The sequence below is a fragment of the Stigmatopora argus genome, chromosome 18 (assembly GCF_051989625.1).
Source record: "Stigmatopora argus isolate UIUO_Sarg chromosome 18, RoL_Sarg_1.0, whole genome shotgun sequence".
NCBI lineage: Eukaryota > Metazoa > Chordata > Actinopteri > Syngnathiformes > Syngnathidae > Stigmatopora > Stigmatopora argus.
This window is the reverse complement of record NC_135404.1, coordinates 2,241,184-2,261,588: the sequence shown is the minus strand read 5'-3', so window position 1 is coordinate 2,261,588 and position 20,405 is coordinate 2,241,184. Positions and strand designations below refer to the sequence as shown.

Here is a 20,405-nt window from a genome sequence, read left to right as displayed (position 1 = left end):
CAATTTTCAGGGTGTGGCTTAAATACGTCGGCGGCTTGTATGCGAGTAAATACGGCAAGCAAACATCAGCACATAGAAATAACGTACCTTGACAACCAATACTGACACATTACACCTATTGTTGGGTAATCACAGGTGTTTAGGCAAATTTAAGGTGCTGCTTATACACGCAGGCGGCTTATAAGCGAGTAAATACGATATATATATCATCTCTCATCTCATTTTCGGAACCGCTTTATCCTCATTAGGGTCGCGGGGGGTGCTGGAGCCTATCCCAGCTGACTCCGGTGGCCAGCACAAGGAGACGCACAAGCATACACACTCCCACCCATACCTAGGGGCAATTTAGAGTGTCCAATCAGCTTACCATGCATGGTTTTGGAATGTGGGAGGAAACAGGAGTACCCGGAGGAAACCCACGCAGGCCCGGGGAGAACATGCAAACTCCACACAGGTGGACGTGACCTGGATTTGAACCCAGGACCCCAGAGCTGTGAGACTGACGCGCTAACCCAGGGTTGGGTAAACTTTTTGGGCCGGGGGCCACATTGACTTTAAAAATTTGACAGGCGGGCCGGGTCAGCACAAGATACGATACAGACGCTCCCCTACTTACGAACGAGTTAGGTTCCGAGCGATTGTTCATAAGTTGAATTTGTTCGTAAGTTGATTCAGTGCTATATTTTGTATTATAATATGTTTAAGGCCTATATAAGTATATTGAAGGTTTACATAAGTGCATTTGTATGTTTAAGGCTTGTATAAGTAACCTGCATTGGTTTGTACTGAAAAAAAACATTTAACGAACGATCGTCGAACAATTCAAGTTGTATGCCCGTGCAACGCTCACCATTTTCTCACCCGCATCAAGCTTCTTTATTATTGCCACTTTCGTTTCAGATGAAATGGCTTGCCTCTTCCTTGCACTACCACCCTCACTAGAAGCCTTTCGCTTTTCACCAACCATATTGAATAATGGATGCACGAGATATTTAATGATAAAAATGTTCTTTGCGCACTGGAGATACGTTTACACACTTACGCACTGCAACGAACTGGGCAGAGGAAGGTTGATGATGGGTGAGCTGAGCTCTCACAGTGCCAGGCGTCGGTATTAGCGGCGGAAAGAAGCACTACAAGAAGAAGCCGAAAGAAGCCAGGCTCACAGAACAAAGAAAGTTGTAAAAACATTAAAATAAAATGTATAAAGTACAAAGTAAAGTAAAGAGGAATGTATTAAGAAAAATTAAAATGTAATTTAAAAAAAGATAGAAGGGCTGTAAAACACGAAAAACATAAGAATATACAGAGCAACTGTCACTGGCTTTCGCGTGACGGCACCATCTTGGAAAAAAAAAAAAAAAAAAAAAAAAACCTATGCGCAGACATGTTCGTATGTACCGTTGTTCGTAACTCAAATGTTCGTAAGTAGGGGAGCGTCTGCACATATAAAAACTGCATCCGTTAACAGTACATATGAATCCTAAACAGAAAAAAAGGACTAAAGTATGAACCTACTCATCACTCATCTGGAATTTATGGGGTGCTTTCTTGGTTTTCATCAGACTAAAGGTCTGTTCACACACATATGTAGAGCCAAATAACACCAGAATTCTCTGTGCCATCTTCTGGATGTTCGGAAATTTGGCTGCACTTAATGAGAACCTAAAAACTCAGAGACTTTCAGGGAGTTGAACTTGTCACATTGGAGATCAATCCGTTCCAACTGCAACTCCTGTGGAACCGTTTTCGGGTCTTGTGAGAAAGGAAATTACACCAACTGTCAATTTTTCCAAAATCACAAAACCGACGGCAGAATTGCTCATGCAGGTCATCCAATGATTTCCTGTATTTTGACCGCAAAAAATAAATAAATAAATAAATATATATATATATAATAATTTGGACAACGTCGGCGGGCCGGATTAAAAGGCTTAACGGGGCGTATATAGCCCGCGGGCCGTAGTTTGCCCATGTCTGCGCTAACCACTCGCCCCACAGGGTCGCCCACGGTATATATATGTATATACAGCAAAACTGAAATAAAAAGACTACTAGAGTCAATATACATACTATACATACTGTACATAATCAATATGCATACATATACGAAAGACAATTAATTTCGTAAGTAGAGGTACGACTATATATATATATATATATATATACCGTATTTTCACGCCTATTTGGCGCATCGTATTTTACGCCGCAGTGTCATTAACGAGTGCTATTTCTGTATTTTAGACACACAAAGCACGCACCATTTCATTAGACGCATATATATTATATATGGATGAACATCGAAAAGCAATAGCGCTGGCTACCGGAAGCAGCTTATTTCCGGGTTCCGGTGCGCAGTGACTGCTGGGAAATATAGTTCTTGCGCGCAACACCCACACGCTAAAAACACGCTTTAAAAAGGCAACGGAAGCAAAACTGAGTTCGGCAGTGCTTTATTTGGACATTTTACAATTAACTCAAGTCACCACCTTCAAATCCCTCAAACTCATCTTCTGTGTCAGAATTAAACAATTGCCCAAACAAGCCTTCCAAATAGCCGCCCCCCCCTCTCTTCGTTCTCAGAGTCACCGTCATTCCCATGTGGCTCCTTAGAAATTATGCCGGCTTTGGCAAAAGCTCGAACAACCGTGCAAGCAGACACGTTCGCCCAGGCGGCAACGATCCATTGACAAATTGTAGCGTAAGAAGCCCGGCGCTGCCTGCCACTTTTCGTGAAGCTGTGTTCGCCAGCGATCATCCACTGCTCCCACGCCGCTCGCAACTTTGATTTGAAAGCCCGGTTGATGCCGATGTCCAGCGGCTGTAATTCTTTGGTCAAGCCTCCGGGAATGACGGCAAGCTCTGAGTTAATTTTCATGATCTGGTTTTTAACAGTTGCTGTGAGATGAGCACGCATGGAGTCGCAAATCAAAACAGACGGCGAGCCGTGAAAAAATCCATCTGGTCGCTTGACATATATGTCACGTAACCAGTCTCGCATTTTGTCCTCATCCATCCAGCCCTTTGGATTCACCTTCACGATGACGCCGGCTGGAAACTTTTCTTTAGGCAGAGTCTTTCACTTGAAGATCACCATTGGTGTTAGCTTCTGCCCATTAGCATGGCAAGCGAGAACGACAGTAAAAGCCGACTTCTCGTGCCCCGTTGTTCGTATCGCCACCGTGCTGGTCCCCTTTCTCTCGACAGTGTGGTTCATCGGGATGTCGAAAGTCAGCGGCACCTCGTCCATGTTGGTAATGTGGTTTGGCTGTATAAGTTTGTCGGCAATTAGCTTGGAGCAGTAGGTGCGGAAAACGGCTAGCTTGTCAATGTAGTCCGCCGGAAGTTGCTGCGCCACGGTTGTCCTCACTCTGATCGCCAGATGGTGCCGTTTCATAAAACGAAAGCACCACGACGGTCCTCCTTCGAAATGTTAAATTTTCAATTCTTCCGCGAGCGCTTTTGCCTTCAGTCGAATGGTGACTGTGGAGACGTTTCTCCCAGCTGCTCTCAGATCAAGAATCCAGCGCTCAAGATGCTCTTCCAGGTCCGGCTACCTAGCCTTGCTCCCACGAAAACTCAGCTTCCTCTTGTTGACCTGGCGAAGCTCCTTCTGCTTTCTCCATTTACGAATCATGGATTCGTTGATGTTGAATTTCCTCGCCGCTGCTATGTTACCATGATCCACTGCATGATCGGTGGTTAGAAGCTTGAACTGTGCTTCGTAAGAGTGCCTCTTTGTGGAAGTATTCATTCTTTAGTTTGCAATTGAGCACATGCATCACTGTGCCCACACTAGCTGTGTATATAGGAACCTTGTAGGGGCGTGGCTTTAGCGTCTTCTCCCACACACCCCCTCCCAAGCCTTGCCCCTTGCCCCACCAACGTCCGGCTTTCTCTCTATATATAAAGAGGGTATTCGCAGGTAGTGCTCAGTCAGGCTCCGGAGCTCTCTCGGCGCTCGGCCACGATCGCCGCCGCGAGTGCTCCCGCTCGGCGCCCCCGCGAGCGCTCCCGCTTGGCGCTCACAAAGGGCGCTCTGCATTATAAGGCGCCCTGTCTATTCTGGAGAAATTTTTTGACTTTTATGCGCGCCTTGTAGGCGTGAAAATACGGTATGTATATACAGTGGTACCTCGACATACGATCGTAATCCGTTCTGAGACTGAGATCGTATGACGAGGTTCTCGTAACTCGAGCGGACGTTTCCCATTGAAATGAATGGAAAAAAAAATTTCGTTCCAGCCCTCTGAAAAAACAACAAAAACAGGATATTGGATTGGAAAAATGTTTTATTTCTTCTATTTCCCCATCTATTAACAAAGTAACACATAACTAGTGGTTTAATAGAAATAAAATGTGTTTAACCTAACTAAAATTGGGCGGATTTCGCCGAGAGGAGAGGGGCACAAAAGGGGCGGGGGGCTTCGTTTTTTTTCTCTCCACACAACGCACTCGTAAACGGAACAAATACTCCACCCTCACGTTCGCTATCGATGGGCTGTTTTCTGTTGTACTACTCCCTTCAAAATATTCCGAAAATGATGAACACAAATGTCCTCACAATCGGATAACGCACGACCACTTGCCAACGAGTAGCAGTCTTTTATCAGCGATCGCTCCGCTGCTCATGGGAGCTTCAGGGGCGCTGGCTATCTGCTCCCTTTTAGCTTGTAGCATCTGTGGTCGCATCCCCTCGAACGGCGCCTATGATAGAGTTGCTACCGTGGTTGCTATTGCGGGGAGTTGCGAGCAAGTGCCCCTGATGTTCTTATGAGCAGCCAACGAGCAGCAGTCTTTTATCAGCGATCGCTCCTCTGCTCATGGGAGCTTCGGGGGCGCTGGCTAGCGGCTCCTTTTAGCTTGTAGCATCTGTGGTCGCATCCCCTCGAACGGCGCCTATGATAGAGTTGCTACCGTGGTTGCTATTGCGGGGAGTTGCGAGCCAGTGCCCCTGATGTTCTTATGAGCAGCCAACGAGCAGCAGTCTTTTATCAGCGATCGCTCCGCTGCTCATGGGAGCTTCGGGGGCGCTGGCTAGCGGCTCCTTTTAGCTTGTAGCATCTGTGTTCGCATCCCCTCGAACGGCGCCTATGATAGAGTTGCTACCGGGGATTCTGTTGCGAGCCAGTGCCCCTGATGTTCTTATGAGCAGCCAACGAGAAGTAATATAATACTCCTCGTATTAGATAAAAATAACAGGAAATGCAGCTGCTGAGCTTACCCTCGTATTGATTGTGGGTAAAGTTTTATTCTGAGAAAGAGTGCCATTGCCTGTCGGCGTTGTGTGCACGAGTATACTTCATTACCCAAAAAGCCCTCTTTTCCCGGCGTATGCGCGTTGTGCGTTTCCTGGTCCGAATAACTCATCCGGTGCTCGTAAATATTGTTATACACGAAAGATATGCAAAAAAGACAGTGCCATGGCCACCTGGCTTGGTTGCATCACGAAATTTTGATCGCATGACGGGCGAATTATTCGATCAAATTTTCCGTCGTAAGACGAGAATTTTGTATGACGAGCGGTCGTGTAACGAGGTACCACTGTGTGTATACATATAAATATATATATATATATATATATATATATATATATATATATATATATATATATATATATATCAGTGGCGGGCCGTCAGGGCCTTCAAGGCCTTCTCTTCTGGCCTAAGAAATATCTGAATCATGTTATATTTTGTCCATCAATACTTAGTATTCCAAAGGGTCTGTTAGCTTCCTTTCATTGCTTTTCCCCCTGGTTGCACTGCTTCCAGATGTGTGTTTTCACATTGAAGCATTTAACCAATCACATTTCAGCCATTATTTGTTGCCAGATCAGATCTGCCTCAAAGCCTTCACAATCAGTTCTTGCGGGCTCTGCTGCATTAAACTAGACTGTTGCTTTTAACCAATCAGATTTCGAGTTGCCAACCCCACAATGATTTTTCTTAGGCGTTAGCATTTTGCTGGCTGGGACATGTCATTGCTTTCACAAACTATGATTGGCTAGTAGGCGGGACAAAGCAGTACCCAAGGCAGCCGAGATCGCAAACTCCACCCACTATGGCCGACAGAAACAGAAGCAAAAACAAATTGATTCTGTTTGCTCACAAAGCTATTTTCCAGACGGACTTTTCCAGAAAAAAAATGGACATCATTAAGAAAGGGGGGTCAACTCCGAAGCTAGCAAGCCTGTTAGAGGCGGGAAAATGGTGTGTGGGGCACTTTCAGCGCGCTAACTTAGCTCCACAAGCAAATAGTATATTGTTGTGTTGATTTAATGCTATTTTCAAAACGGACTATGCCAGAAATATGACAGGACAGGCTCGACTTTCGTCATTAGCTTCGATGGCGATAGGAAAGAAGGAAGAAAGAAAGGAGGATGGATATTGTGTAAAAATGATTTTTGGTGAGTAAAATTACAAATATGGCTATATTCCTAAATAATATTTCAATTGTGGGCCCGGTTCTCATATCTGAAAAGCTCCAGTGTTTGTATTTAAGCTCCAGTGTTTGTATTTAAGCTCCAGTGTTTGTATTTAAGCTCCAGTGTTTGTATTTAAGCTCCAGTGTTTGTATTTAATCACAAAATGCTGCTAGGAAGTGGATTTTACCCCAGTTTAATTTTTGGCGTTTCACCATTGACGTCCATCGCTGTCTTTTCCCGGGAAAAATCACCCCCCTGGCCTGGTTGTAATGTCTCAAAAGCTCCAGTATTTGTATTCAATCAATAAATGATGCTAGGAAGTGGATTTTACCTAATTTTAGTGCATTTTTTGTCATTTCACGTATGGACGTATCGACGTTCATCGCTGTCTTTTTACCGGGGAAATGATACTCCGGGCCCGGTTCTGATGTCTAAAAAGCTCCAGTATTTGTATTTAATCAATAAATGCTGTTTTCGGCTGGATTTTACCCCATTTTCGGGCAATGTTATCCCGTACGCCAGGGGTCACCAAACTACGGCCCGCGGGCCGGATACGGCCCGCCGGCACATTTGGACCGGCCCTCTGAACAATACCAGAGACGATATCGGATTTTTATTTTTTTTTATTTTTTTTTATTTTATTTATTTTTTTGGGGATGCGGCCCGCCGGCACATTTGGACCGGCCCTCTGAACAATACCAGAGACGCTATCGGATTTTTTTTCCTATTTGGCCTTGAAGACTGGGACGTTTTAATCTTGTGTTTGGTTCATTGCACCCCTGCTGAGCCCACAAATCATCCCAGTGAAGCGGGGCTTCACATTGCTTCTTTGGTGACACGCGCGGGGAGAGTGTTTCCCTTTGATGCATGCGGGCACGCCCACCGTTGCATGCACGAGCAGTGTTACCGAGACATCTGGACGATCGCAGGTGAGGGCGGAGCCCTGGGACCATCGCGGACTATTCAAGCATATTAAAACTGCAACCTGTTTGAGAACGTAATAATGGCGAAAAAGTTAGGTGAGAGAAAAATTGATTCAGAATGCAGGGTATTTAACCTGGAGTGGACAAACGATTATTTTTTTGTTCAATGCAAAGAATAGGCTGTTTGTCTCATTTGTCAAGAGACGGTGGCGGTATTCAAAGAATACAATCTTTGCCGACACTATGAATCCCGTCACAAAGACAAGTACGATAGATTGCAAGGCCAAATACGAGCAGACAAACTCTCAAAGCGAAAAAGTGGACTACTATCTCAGCAGAACCAGGCATCCGTTCGGGCCAGCTTTTGGGTTGCTAAATTGATAGCAAGCAGCGGTAAGCCTTTCACTGACAGAGAGTTTGTTAAGAAATGTATGGATACTGTCGCGGAGGAGGTGTGTCCCGAGAAGAAAGATGCATTTAATGCCGTAAGTCTGTCGGTGAGTACAATGACCAGACGCGTTGAAGAAATCGGGAGTAATGTATATGCCCAGCTGCAGCAGAAGACGAAATAATTTGACTTTTTTTCATTAGCACTGGATGAAAGCACGGACGTGCAAGACACAGCGCAACTGCTCATTTTTATTCGTGGAGTTAGCGCAAACTTTGAGATTTGCGAGGATCTGGCAGCCCTCCAAAGTCTCAAAGGGACTACAACGGGAGAGGATATTTTTGACAAAGTGTGCCAAACCATGGAGAAGTTGGACCTGGACTGGTCAAAGCTAGCTAGCATCACGACTGACGTTGCTCCTAGCATGGTGGCCGAAACTCGCGGTCTAATAATGGGACGCATGAACCGGGAGTTGGAAAAAAGGGGTCTCACCGCCCCGCTACGAGTCCACTGCCAAATTCACCACCAAGCACTGTGCTGCAAAATGTTGACGTGGAATTCTGTAATGACGGTTGTGGTGTCGTGCATAAACTTCAGAGCAAAGGGAGAAGATTGTGCATGGCACAACAGAAAGTTAATGTTCCATGGCTTTTTTTTCTATGAAGAACCCAGAGAGAGTTATTTAGTTATTATTTATTTCATAAATAGTGTTATTTATTTCCTGTTTTTTCTGTGAAGAACTCAGAGAGGGTTATTTAGTTATTATTTATTTCATTAATAGTGTTATTATATGTTTCCTGACTTTTTTTCTGTAAAGAACCTGGAAAGGGTTATTTGGTTATGTGTGGCTTTCTGGAAAACAATAAAAAAAAATTAAGCTCCCCTACGATCGTCACACTTTTCTGTTACAAACTGACACCGGCCCCCCACCAGAGAAGGGAAAAGTTATGTGGCCCTCACAAGAAAAAGTTTGGGGACCCCTGCCGTACGCCATTGATGTTCATCGCTGTCTTTTCCCGGGAAAATCACCCCCTGGCCTGGTTTTAATGTCTGAAAAGCTCCAGTATTTGTATTTAATCATGAAATGCTGCTAGGAAGTGGATTTTACCCCATTTTTGTGCATTAATTTATTGATTATTTTTTATGTGTCGCGGCTGTAGCTGCAGTGGAGGTTTTATAGCCATAAAATAGTTTTTGAGGGTTGGATTGATACGTTGAAGGCGCTACCAGAAAATGCACCGCCCGCCACTTGTTTTTGTTTTTTTCAAATGTGATTATTTTTAGAGAATTTCAACATTTCCTTCACCCAAATATTGGATCAGTCAAAATAACTGTGCTGCACAAATTTGGAGCATCGGGGTGAAGGTTAAGCCTATGTTGTGTCTTGTTAAATGGCACTTTTGTGTACACATTTAGAGTTTACCAGGTGTAAATACTCCTGGACATTAGTATACAGTGGGAGATATACTTACGAATTGTTATACATACAACATTTTCTGGGAACAAAACTCTTTCCGAGATGTTCCGAGATACGAAAACACGATCCAAGTTACAAAATCCCCCAAAATGTCAAAACATTTCCTGTATCCGTTATTATATTTTGAAATTGTCGCAGTTGTGTTGCGTCCTGTTTGACAATCTCCCTACTCCCCCTGGTTTAGTCATTTATTTATTTTAGTCTTCCGAGTGTGGCTAAAGAAACTTTGTTCTTTATAAGAAAAATACTGGTATGAATGAAATGAAAAAGCGGCCCCTGTTATCTATCCGATATTTCAAGGCAATACGGCCGTAACCCACCTACCATCAGTACGATATTGAAGCAGAATGAAGCATTAAAAGCAGCTCCTTGGCATGGCCTCTGTGATTTAAAAAAAATAGGTCGTCACTGAACAACGAGATGGAGAGACAGTTTGGAGAGAGGAGGAATAAATTGCTGGACATACAGTGACAGAGTGGATTATTTTGTGACCGGGGTTTCGTCGAAAGACGTTTGGTCGACGGACGTTTCGTCGAAAGACGTTTGGTCGACGGACGTTTCGTTGTCGCGGGGTTCGCTCGCTCTCAAAATTATAATCATGAGAGAGAGAGACAGACAGAGAGTTTACTGTTGAAAGCGATCAACCAGGTAATCTCTCGCTCTCAAAATTAAAATCATGAGAGAGAGAGAGTGAGTTTGTAATTGCATTGACAATGTAAGAGCATTAATATCTAAATATCTAATATCAAAATTATCAATAAGTTACGTATTATTGGCGTTTGTGTACATGTTACTCGTCGCCGGATTTGCTCGCTCGTCCCGCCCCCGGATTCGGTAGTATTGGAGTGGAGTGTGTACATGTTTTTCAAACTACGGCCCGTTAGCCTTTTTAATCCGGCCCGCCGACGTTGTCCAAATTATAGTAAAAATCAATGACCTCATTCATTTCCCTTTGCCCTGCAATATCGCCCATCACTCCCAATTTAACGACTGCTTTCTTTCGTTGAATAATATGTTCTTAATGTTGAAAGTAAATTTGAAAATAAATGTTCACCTTCAATTGTCTTTTTTCTTAAATTACATTGCGTGTCCAAATGCTGTCAAATTTTAGTATCCATTGTGGCCCGCAAGTCAAAAGGTTTGTATAACAATAGTATAAAAGAGGCAAGTTTGACTATACCAGGGGTGGGAAAACTTTTTGAATGGCAGCTTATTGATAATGTGTTTAAGCTGTTTAATGTGTCCCAAATTAAACACATTAACAATAAGCTGCCATTGACGGCGGTAGACGTCCGATTCATGTTGACTGGGGTGCAGATGCTATTTCTGTTATTAGAGCTCCATCAAGTGGATATATAACGCAGCAGTCAACATGAATCGGACGTCTACCGCCGTCAATGGCAGCCGGACGTCTGGCTGCCATTGACGGCGGTAGACGTCCGATTCATGTTGACTGAGGTGCATATGTTATTGCTGTTATTAGAGCTCCATCAAGTGGATATATAACGCAGCAGTCAACATGAATCGGACGTCTACCGCGGTCAATGGCAGCTTATTGATAGTGTTTAATTTGGGACAATAATAGTATAAAAGAGGCAAGTTTGTCTATACCAGGGGAGGGCAAACTTTTTGACTTGCGGGCCAGAATGGATACTAAAATTTGACAGCATTTGGACACGCAATGTAATTTATCAAACCTGGGGATTGAAATATAAGAAAAAAGACACAATTGAAGGTGAAAATTTATTTTCAAATTTACTTTCAACATTAAGAACATATTATTATTCAACGCAAGAAAGCAGTCTTTGAATTGAGTGTATTGCAGGGCAAAGGGAAATGAATGAGGTCATTGATTTTTACCAGTGGCGGGCGGTGCATTTTCTGGTAGCGCCTTCAACGTATCAATCCAACCCTCAAAAACTATTTTATGGCTATAAAACCTCTACTGCAGCTACAGCTGCGACACATAAAAAATAATCAATAAATTAATGGACAAAAATGGGGTAAAATCCACTTCCTAGCAGCATTTCATTATTAAATACAAATACTGGAGCTTTTCAGACATTAAAACCAGGCCAGGGGGTGATTTCCCCGGGAAAAGACAGCGATGAACGTCAATGGCGTACGGGCAAACATTGCCCGAAAATGGGGTAAAATCCAGCCGAAAACAGCATTTATTGATAAAATACAAATACGTGAGCTTTTCAGACATCAGAACCGGGCCCGGAGTATCATTTCCCCGGTAAAAAGACAGCGATGAACGTCGATACGTCCATACGTGAAATGACAAAAAATGCACTAAAATTAGGTAAAATCCACTTCCTAGCATCATTTATTGATTGAATACAAATACTGGAGCTTTTGAGACATTACAACCAGGCCAGGGGGTGATTTTTCCCGGGAAAAGACAGCGATGGACGTCAATGGTGAAACGCCAAAAATTAAACTGGGGTAAAATCCACTTCCTAGCAGCATTTTGTGATTAAATACAAACACTGGAGCTTTTCAGATATCAGAACTTGGCCCACAATTGAAATATTATTTAGGAATATAGCCATATTTCTAATTTTACTCACCAAATATCATTTTTACACAATATCCATCCTCCTTTCTTTCTTCCTTCTTTCCTATCGCCATCGAAGCTAATGATGAAAGTCGAGCCTGTCCTGTCATATTTCCGGCATAGTCCGTTTTGAAAATAGCATTAAATCATCACAACAATATACTATTTGCTTGTGGAGCTAAGTTAGCGCGCTGAAAGTGCCCCACACACCATTTTCGCGGCTGTACCAGGCTTGCTAGCTTCGGAGTTGACAGCCCTTTCTGATTGATGTCCATTTTTTTCTGGAAAAGTCCGTCTGGAAAATAGCTTTGTGAGCAAACGGAATCAATTTGTTTTTGCTTCTGCTTCTGTCGGCCATAGTGAGTGGAGTTTGCGTTTTCAGCTTTCTCGGGTACTGCTTTGGCCCGCCTACTAGCCAATCATAGTTTGTGAAAGCAATGACATGTCCCAGCCAGCAAAATGCTAACGCCTATGAAAAATCATTGTGGGGTTGCCAACTCGAAATCTGATTGGTTAAAAGCAACAGTCTAGTTTAATGCAGCAGAGCCCGCAAGAACTGATTGTGAAGGCTTTGAGGCAGATCTGATCTGGGAACAAATAATGGCTGAAATGTGATTGGTTAAATGCTTCAATATGAAAACACACATCTGGAAGCAGTGCAACCAGGGGGAAAAGCAATGAAAGGAAGCTAACAGACCATTTGGAATAATAAGTATTGATGGACAAAATATAATATGATTCAGATATTTCTTAGGCCAGCAGAGAAGGCCTTGAAGGCCCTGACGGCCCGCCACTGACAAAAACATACTATTTGGGTGGGAGTATGGTGGTACCGCATGAAAAAAAAATCCAATTGCAGCATCTGTGTGTCAGTCAAATTCTTATTTTACTTTTTGTCAGTCTCATCTTACCTAATCACACAGAGCCATATCAGAAGCCGTCAAACTCTGTCAACCTAGAGCACCTGCTGAGGACGTTTTTCAAGACTACATGCTACTCTCAGGTACTTCTGCTGTTTGCTTAGAAAAAAAAATCTCTGTGAACATCGGAAACTTTGTGTTGTTGTTGAGGTTTATGTGTTTTATTCCTTTTGATGGTCCTTTAAATTTAGTGAGTCTTTCATTTTTTAAAACTGGAAGACTTTCTGCTATTTGGGGAAGTCTGGGTGGTGGCTTGATAGTTTTTAAAACTTGGTAAATTTTGGCCTTGTTTAGCTAGAACAGGACCTTATCAGTGTTGTCATTGTAATTGTTCTATGTTGAGTTACAATGCAAATATTGTAAATAAAATATATTATTTTATTGGATAATTATTTTTATTTTGAAAATACATTTGTCTTTTCTCAAGAAAACTTAATCTTAACTTACATTATTTTTTTGCTTTAGGTATAATTTTGTAAATCTCTTGGTTATTATCTAATAGTTTACTTTTTGTGGGAAAAAAGTACCTATCAAGTCTCTCTCTTTGATTTTAGGGTTGGAGCCATTCAAGATAGGCCCTTACACCAACTTTGTTAATCTTGGTGAGCGCTGTAATGTGTCTGGTTCACGCAAATTTGCCAAGATGGTTATGGCTGGGAACTATGAGGTGAGACAGACGTCAAATCACATTGTTCTTAGCCCTCAGACATCTATCCTGTTTAAATATTTGCCCCTCCAACCAGAGGCCTTGACTAGGAAATGAGGAGAACAATATACACTGTAAACAAAATAAAGCTTTGTATACGTCATGCTAACTTAAAAATTTTAGTAGCAGTGTTCTCAACCGCCCACAGTTGGCTAGGATAGGCTAAAGCCTTCCTGCAACCCTTGTGACGATAAGCATTACGGAAAATAAATTGATGTTTAGAGTGAGACTGTGTGCGTGTAAAGTAGCTTATGACCTTTCAGCAAGGCAGGAGTAACAGTCATGCACAATGATCCATGGTGCTCACGGCGGGATTCGCCTGAGTCAAACTGACAGGATAAAGTTAGTTGATGAAAGCAAAGGTGTTAAAAGTAAGACTGATCTTGATACGAATTAGTTTGATATTTGGCTGCCGTCAGAATCTGCTGTACTTTGAGGACATGAAATGAAAACCCCAGGGCTCGCCACGCCTAATCAAACGCATCTACCGTATTTTCTCACATATAAGCCGTATTTGTAATTCAACAAAATGATGACTAAATTAAGGGTACGGCTTATATGTGCACAAATTAGACTTGACATGCACAAAACTGCAAGTTGATAAAGAGGAAATGCCATAGCGCAAGACAATGTGGCGGATACGGTCATTTATTTCAAAATAGTGAAAAGAAAAACAGATAAAAAGAGACTCGGACTCTGAATCCGTCCACTTGCAGGCAGCACCCTTTCGGAATGTGCAATCCAGCAGACGATCCGTTCGATTCATACAGTATCTCAGGAATACTACGCGCAATCGTTTTTCTTAAGATTTTCCCTTCAAAGTAACACATTTGTCCTCCCTATTAAAACCATGAATATGGAGGTGAAAATTGTGAATCGAGGCGTCTTTTACGAGAGAAATCGTAAAATTAAACGATTTTAAGGAAATTTTATGGTTGCTGCTTATATGCGGTGGTCAATATGCGAGAAAATACAGTGTATATCAAAATGTGGTGTGTAGTGGTCCCTCGCTACTTCTCTGTTCAACTTTCGCGAATTCAGTGCATTGCATGGTTTTAATAATTATGTATCAAAAAATAAAATTGAACACACGTTTTTTTATTACTTTGAGGCACGAGAGAGAATATTTCGTAGCAAAACAAACTTCACTTGGTTGATTTGTACATACTTAAGGGAGGTTAATCTGGGAAACCTATTATGGGGCCTGAAACCAAGTGCACATATTTTAAATTTGATTTTGAAAATAAATTAGGCAACTAGTACACCATATTTTACACACAGCTGTTGAAAAGAAGAAAAACATTTTAAATACAGAGTATTGATGTCTTAAAAATTATTCACCCCTGTCTTTGCCACAGAGGAAATGTGGAATTCTGAATTGCACGAAAAATAAAAACATTTGATGGAATCAAATTTGACAGGATCTTGTTGTGAAGATCAAAAGGCATTCTAAATTTTATGAAGGTTTAGACAGAAGGGTTATGGCATGCAAAATCTAAAATGGATGAACTAATGGACCAATCACATCCATTGAGGAATTAACTACATGAGAGCTTTTCCATCCAATTAGTTTTTTTCCATTATCAAAAGCATAATGTAGCCAAAGGCTTCTGAGGTATTAATTAATGTCAAGGGCTACCAGTTCAGCTTCTAAACTCAAAAGAGTGCTCGAATTAGCTTTATTTTTTTAAAATCCTTTCTTAATATCTGAATCTGTTATTTATTTCTCTTAATAGATAATATAAAGTTGGGGAACTGTTTAATACCAATATGCAACAAAATTAAATTATCTCATCTCATTTTCTGAACCGCTTTATCCTCATTAGGGACGCGGGGGTGCTGGAGCCAATCCCAGCTGTCTCCGGGCCAGAGGCAGGGGACACCCTGAATCGGTGGCCAGCCAATCGCAGGGCACAAGGAGACGGAGAACCATGCACACTCACACCCATACCTAGGGGCAATTTAGAGTGTCCAATCAACCTACCATGCATGTTTTTGGAAGGTGGGAGGAAACCGGAGTACCCGAATGAAACCCACGCAGACCCGGGGAGAACATGCAAACTCCACACACGGATGGACATGACCTGGATTTGAACCCAGGAGCCCAGAGCTGTGAGGCCGACGCGCTAACCACTCGCCTATGAATAATCTATACTGTTAATTTCTTCAATAGTTCCACACCCATCAATTTCGTCACACGCAGTTTCTGCGTGTGATGACAAGTAGGCTTTTTTTTTGTGTTGTGGTAATGACGACATGGCCTATGTCCGATTATTATTATTATTATTATTAACTTTCCTAAAAAGTCCATTAAAGTTGAACTATTATGAGAAGCCTGCAGGTATGATATATTTTAACCCATGCACATGACCAATTAATTGGTGAAATGAATCAGATGTCAAAGGGAGGCGTCTCTGACAGAAATAGTGAATTTAGATAAATAAGAAATCTAATCCAAAATATATGTAATAGAATAATCTAAAATTTTCCTTTTGATATTTTCAGGATGCTTTAACTATTGCAAAGGCACAGGTGGAGATGGGAGCCCAAGTCCTTGATATCAACATGGATGAGGGAATGCTGGATGGTCCAACAGCAATGGCTCGATTCTGTAATTGTATTGCTTCTGACCCCGATATTGCCCGGGTAATAGACGTTATCTAAATGTTTTCAGTTACTTTATAATTTATTGGCTTTTACACATGCATAAATGCTATATAAAACATTTTTGTACAGCAATTTGAGCTAAGTTTCTAGAGGCTAAATGACCCACATAATTAATTATTTTAAACCTCAGTTGTGTGCCTGCCTGTGTGGTATTTCATGTTCTTTAAAGGAGCAATATGTAAGATAAGATCTACTTAAATTATTCATTAAGTAGCCCTGATACCAATTTCGTCATATGCAGCTGGGTATGATGACAATTAGGCTTTTGTCAAGTCAATGATGATAACAAGCCTATGTCTGATTTTTTTTAATATTTATATTTCAATATACACTAAGATGAAGGTTAAGGCAATATTTTTACAGTTTAAAAGTCGATTGTCAGCCAGTAAAACCTATTGTTTTGATTCTGGGTTTACTACAGATGTCCTTCCCTCCACTAATCATTCAATTATGTGATAAATTTTTCTCTCTCTGCGTCCATGTTGCCAGAGCTCTGTAGGCTTCATAAACTAAGGTTGCAAAAATAAGATAGAAGCGTATGCATATATGGTATGCCTTTGTACTGCAACTGTGTTTACTGATACTTCAAGACGTGCACGCGAACTTAATTGTACTCAACTATGGTTACTTATTCTACAAGTATCTGTACTTACAAGTACTTGCATATACTACTTCTATACCGATCAGAACAGCACAGCAAAGCTACTGATGCAATTCCACCAGAATTTCATTCTTTTGCTTCTAATACAACATTGATACGATATCACAGATTGATTATCTATTGTTAAGCACTTAATCGGGGGAAGGAAAAAGGGATGTTGTGAGCTTCAATATTTTGATCCTGGTTGCACTACCATTTTTGGCCACCAGTTTTAGATTAGATTACAGTGGTACCTCGACATACGATCGTAATCCGTTCCGAGACTGAGATCGTATGTCGAGCTTTTCGTAACTCGAGCGAACGTTTCCCATTGAAATGAACTGAAAACAAATTAATTTATTCCAACCCTCTGAAAAAACACCAAAAACAGGATATTGTATTGGAAAAAATGTTTTATTTCTTCTAATTCGCCATATATTGACAAAGTAATAAATAACAAGTGGTTTAATAGTAATAAAATGTGTTTAATATAAGTAAAATTAGACGCATTTCGCCGGGGATATAGACAGCGACATACACACGGAGGCGGGGGGAGGTGTTGGGGGTACTTTAGCCACGGCAACAACGCACTTGTGTAAAACATGAACAGAACAGAAACACATAAATGTAGACCAACGTGGGAAAAAAACGGCTGTGGAAATACAAAGTCCGCCCAGTGCTCGTAGATATATTTTATACACGAAAGAGATGCAAAAAAGACAGTGCCATGGCCACCTGACTTGGTCGCATCACAAAATTTTGATCGTATCTCGGGCGAATTATTCGATCGAAATTTCCGTCGTATCACGAGCATGTCGTATGACGAGCTCTCGTATCACGAGGTACCCCTGTAGATAACTTTATTCATCCCATATTCGGGAAACTTCACTGTCACAGTAGAAAGAGAGTGAGAATACATACACAGGAAAATACATTTTAGACATAAGTAAACAGGTAATAAAAAGGGTTAATAAATACATAAATAAATAAGGGCATTGCTGAAAGATTCCACTGGGAGTCACCAAAAAGCAGATCTACCAAGAATTAGAAGCTGCTGGAACACAGGTGTCAGTGTCCACAGTCAAGCGTGTTTTGCATCTCCATGGACTGAGAGGCTGCTGTGCAAGAAGGAAGCCCTTGCTCCAAAAGCGGCACCTTAAGGCTCGACTGAAGTTTGCTGCTGATCAGATAGACAAAGATAAGACCTTCTGGAGGAAAGTTCTGTTGTCAGACGAAACAAAAATCGAGCTGTTTGGCCACAATGCCTAGCAATATGTTTGGAGGAGAAAAGGTGAGGCCTTTAACCACAAGTACACCATGCCTACCGTCAAGCACGGTGGTGGTAGTATTATGCTGTGGGGCTGTATTGCTGCCAATGGAACTGGTGCTTTACAGAGAGTAAATGGGATAATAAAGAAGGAGGATTACCTTCAAATACTTCAAGATAACCTAAAGCAGGGGTGTCAAAACGGTCCTCAAAGGGCCGCAGTGGGTGCAGGTTTTCATTCCATCTCAACAAGAGGATACCTTTTGCAAGTGTAATCAGTTAATTAAAGTCAGGTGTTACTTATTTTGGAAGACACCTGATTGGTTAAAATGTCGGCACTGGATCGGTTGGAACAAAGACCAGGACCCACTGCGGCCCTCGGCGGAATCGGTTTGAGACCCATGACCTAAAGTCATCAGCCCAAAGATTTGGTCTTGGGCGCAGTTGCGTGTTCCAACAGGACAATGACCCCAAACAGACATCAAAAGTGGTAATGGAATGGGTAAATGAGGCTAGAATTCAGGTTTTCGAATGGCCTTCCAAAAGTCCTGACTTAAACCCCATTGAGAACTTGTGGACAATGCTGAAGAAACAAGTCCATGTCAGAAGGCCATCAAATTTAACTGAACTGCACTAATTCTGTCAAGAGGAGTGGTCAAAGATTCAACCAGAAGCTTGCCAGAAGCTTGTGGATGTACGCGCGTGTACGCGCGTACACGTGTGTATATATACATATACGTATGTACATATATACATGGTTACATATACATATATACATATGTACACATATATACGTATGTACACATATACATATATACGTATGTACATATATACATGTGTACATATACATATATACGTATGTACACATATATACGTATATATGTATATATATATACATATATACGTATGTACATATATACATATATACGTATGTACATATATATACATATATACGTATGTACATATATATATATATATATACAGTGGTACCTCGTCATACGACCGCTCGTCATACAATATTTTCGTCTTACGACGGAAATTTCGATCGAATAATTCGCCCGTCATGCGATCAAAATTTCGTGATGCGACCAAGCCAGGTGGCCATGGCACTGTCTTTTTTGCATATCTTTCGTGTATAACAGGGGTCTCAAACTCGCGGCCCGCGGGCCAACTGCGGCCCTCGGGACGATAATTTGCGGCCCCCGTCTTAATATGAAAGATTAATGTTCGTGTGGCCCGTAAGATTGATATGAATGACACTTGTTGTGTTCGGAGCTGAATGAACCAATCACGGTGAGGTATACGGCTCTGGAGGGCGGGACATCGGCCGGGCTGTCCAGTGCCTCGCTCACTCACTCATTCATTCCTCCAATCAGCTGGGCGGAGGAGAAGCCGTGAAGCTGATCACTCCGCTCGGCGCGCACACTCCTCCGCTGCTCTCAGCATACAACTGAATGAGGCGCTATGATCCGTGATCCAGCCTGTGTCAGTGTAGCCATCTTCGCGAGCGAAACGGAGAAACGGAGAGCGAAAGTGCGCATGCTCCACAAACCTGCGCGACTGAACGTGAAAGATCAACCCGAGACTCATTCCAAGTGGAAAAACATATTACAGAGCCCCAGAGATGTCTCTTTCAAAGCCTGGCGTGAAGAGAAAGGTCGTTGATGAGCACAGACAGTTTCAAGAAAAGTGGGGCGTGCAATATTTCTTTGTTGAACACAGGGGAACTCCGACGTGTCTCATTTGCACTGAAAAAGTTGCGGTGCACAAGGAATACAATTTGAAACGTCATTATACTACGAGACATGCTGAGGAGTACGAAAAATACCAGGGAGATGAGAGAGCCAACCAGGTTGCCAGTCTTAAAACATGTCTTCTGAGGCAACAGGATTTCTTCAAGAAGGCTACCAAAGGCCATAGCTCTGCACTACATTATCCATCAGCAGGCCCTTTGCAGCAGATGCCTGAAGTTTGACAATGTGATGTTTGTCGTTGTGAAATGCATCAACCAAATCAGATCCAGGGGCTTAAAGCACAGAAGGTTCCGTGCTTTTTTAGAGGAAATGGAGTCAGAATATGGGGATGTGCTCTACTTCACTGAGGTACGTTGGCTCAGCAGGGGAAACGTGTTGAAGAGATTTTTTGAGTTGAGAGCAGAAGTAAAAGACTTCATGGAGATAGACGGGGTTGCTGTTCCTGTGCTAAGTGATCCCAAATGGCTCATGGACTTGGCTTTTCTTGTTGATATCACACATGAGCTTAATGTACTGAACAAGAAGCTACAAGGCCAGGGGCAACTTGTCAGTGCTGCCTATGACAACGTGAGAGCATTCTGCACTAAACTTGTGTTATGGAAAGCCCAGCTCTCTCAGACAAACCTTTGCCATTTCCCAGCATGCAAGGCTCTCGTGGATGCAGGCACACCATTCA

At 42.2% G+C, this 20,405-nt stretch overlaps 1 protein-coding gene across 8 annotated transcripts in view; it reads left to right on the top strand.

Moving 5' to 3' along the window:
• The window catches only part of mtr (5-methyltetrahydrofolate-homocysteine methyltransferase), a 151,843-nt gene that overhangs the window by 53,341 nt on the left and 78,097 nt on the right, over positions 1-20,405 (top strand). For all 8 annotated transcript variants that reach the window (XM_077625051.1, XM_077625052.1, XM_077625053.1 and 5 more), the window contains 3 exons: positions 12,699-12,778; positions 13,250-13,362; positions 15,907-16,047. In XM_077625051.1, coding sequence (XP_077481177.1) covers positions 12,699-12,778; positions 13,250-13,362; positions 15,907-16,047 — 334 coding nt within the window. The remainder of the gene's footprint in view (positions 1-12,698; positions 12,779-13,249; positions 13,363-15,906; positions 16,048-20,405) is intronic.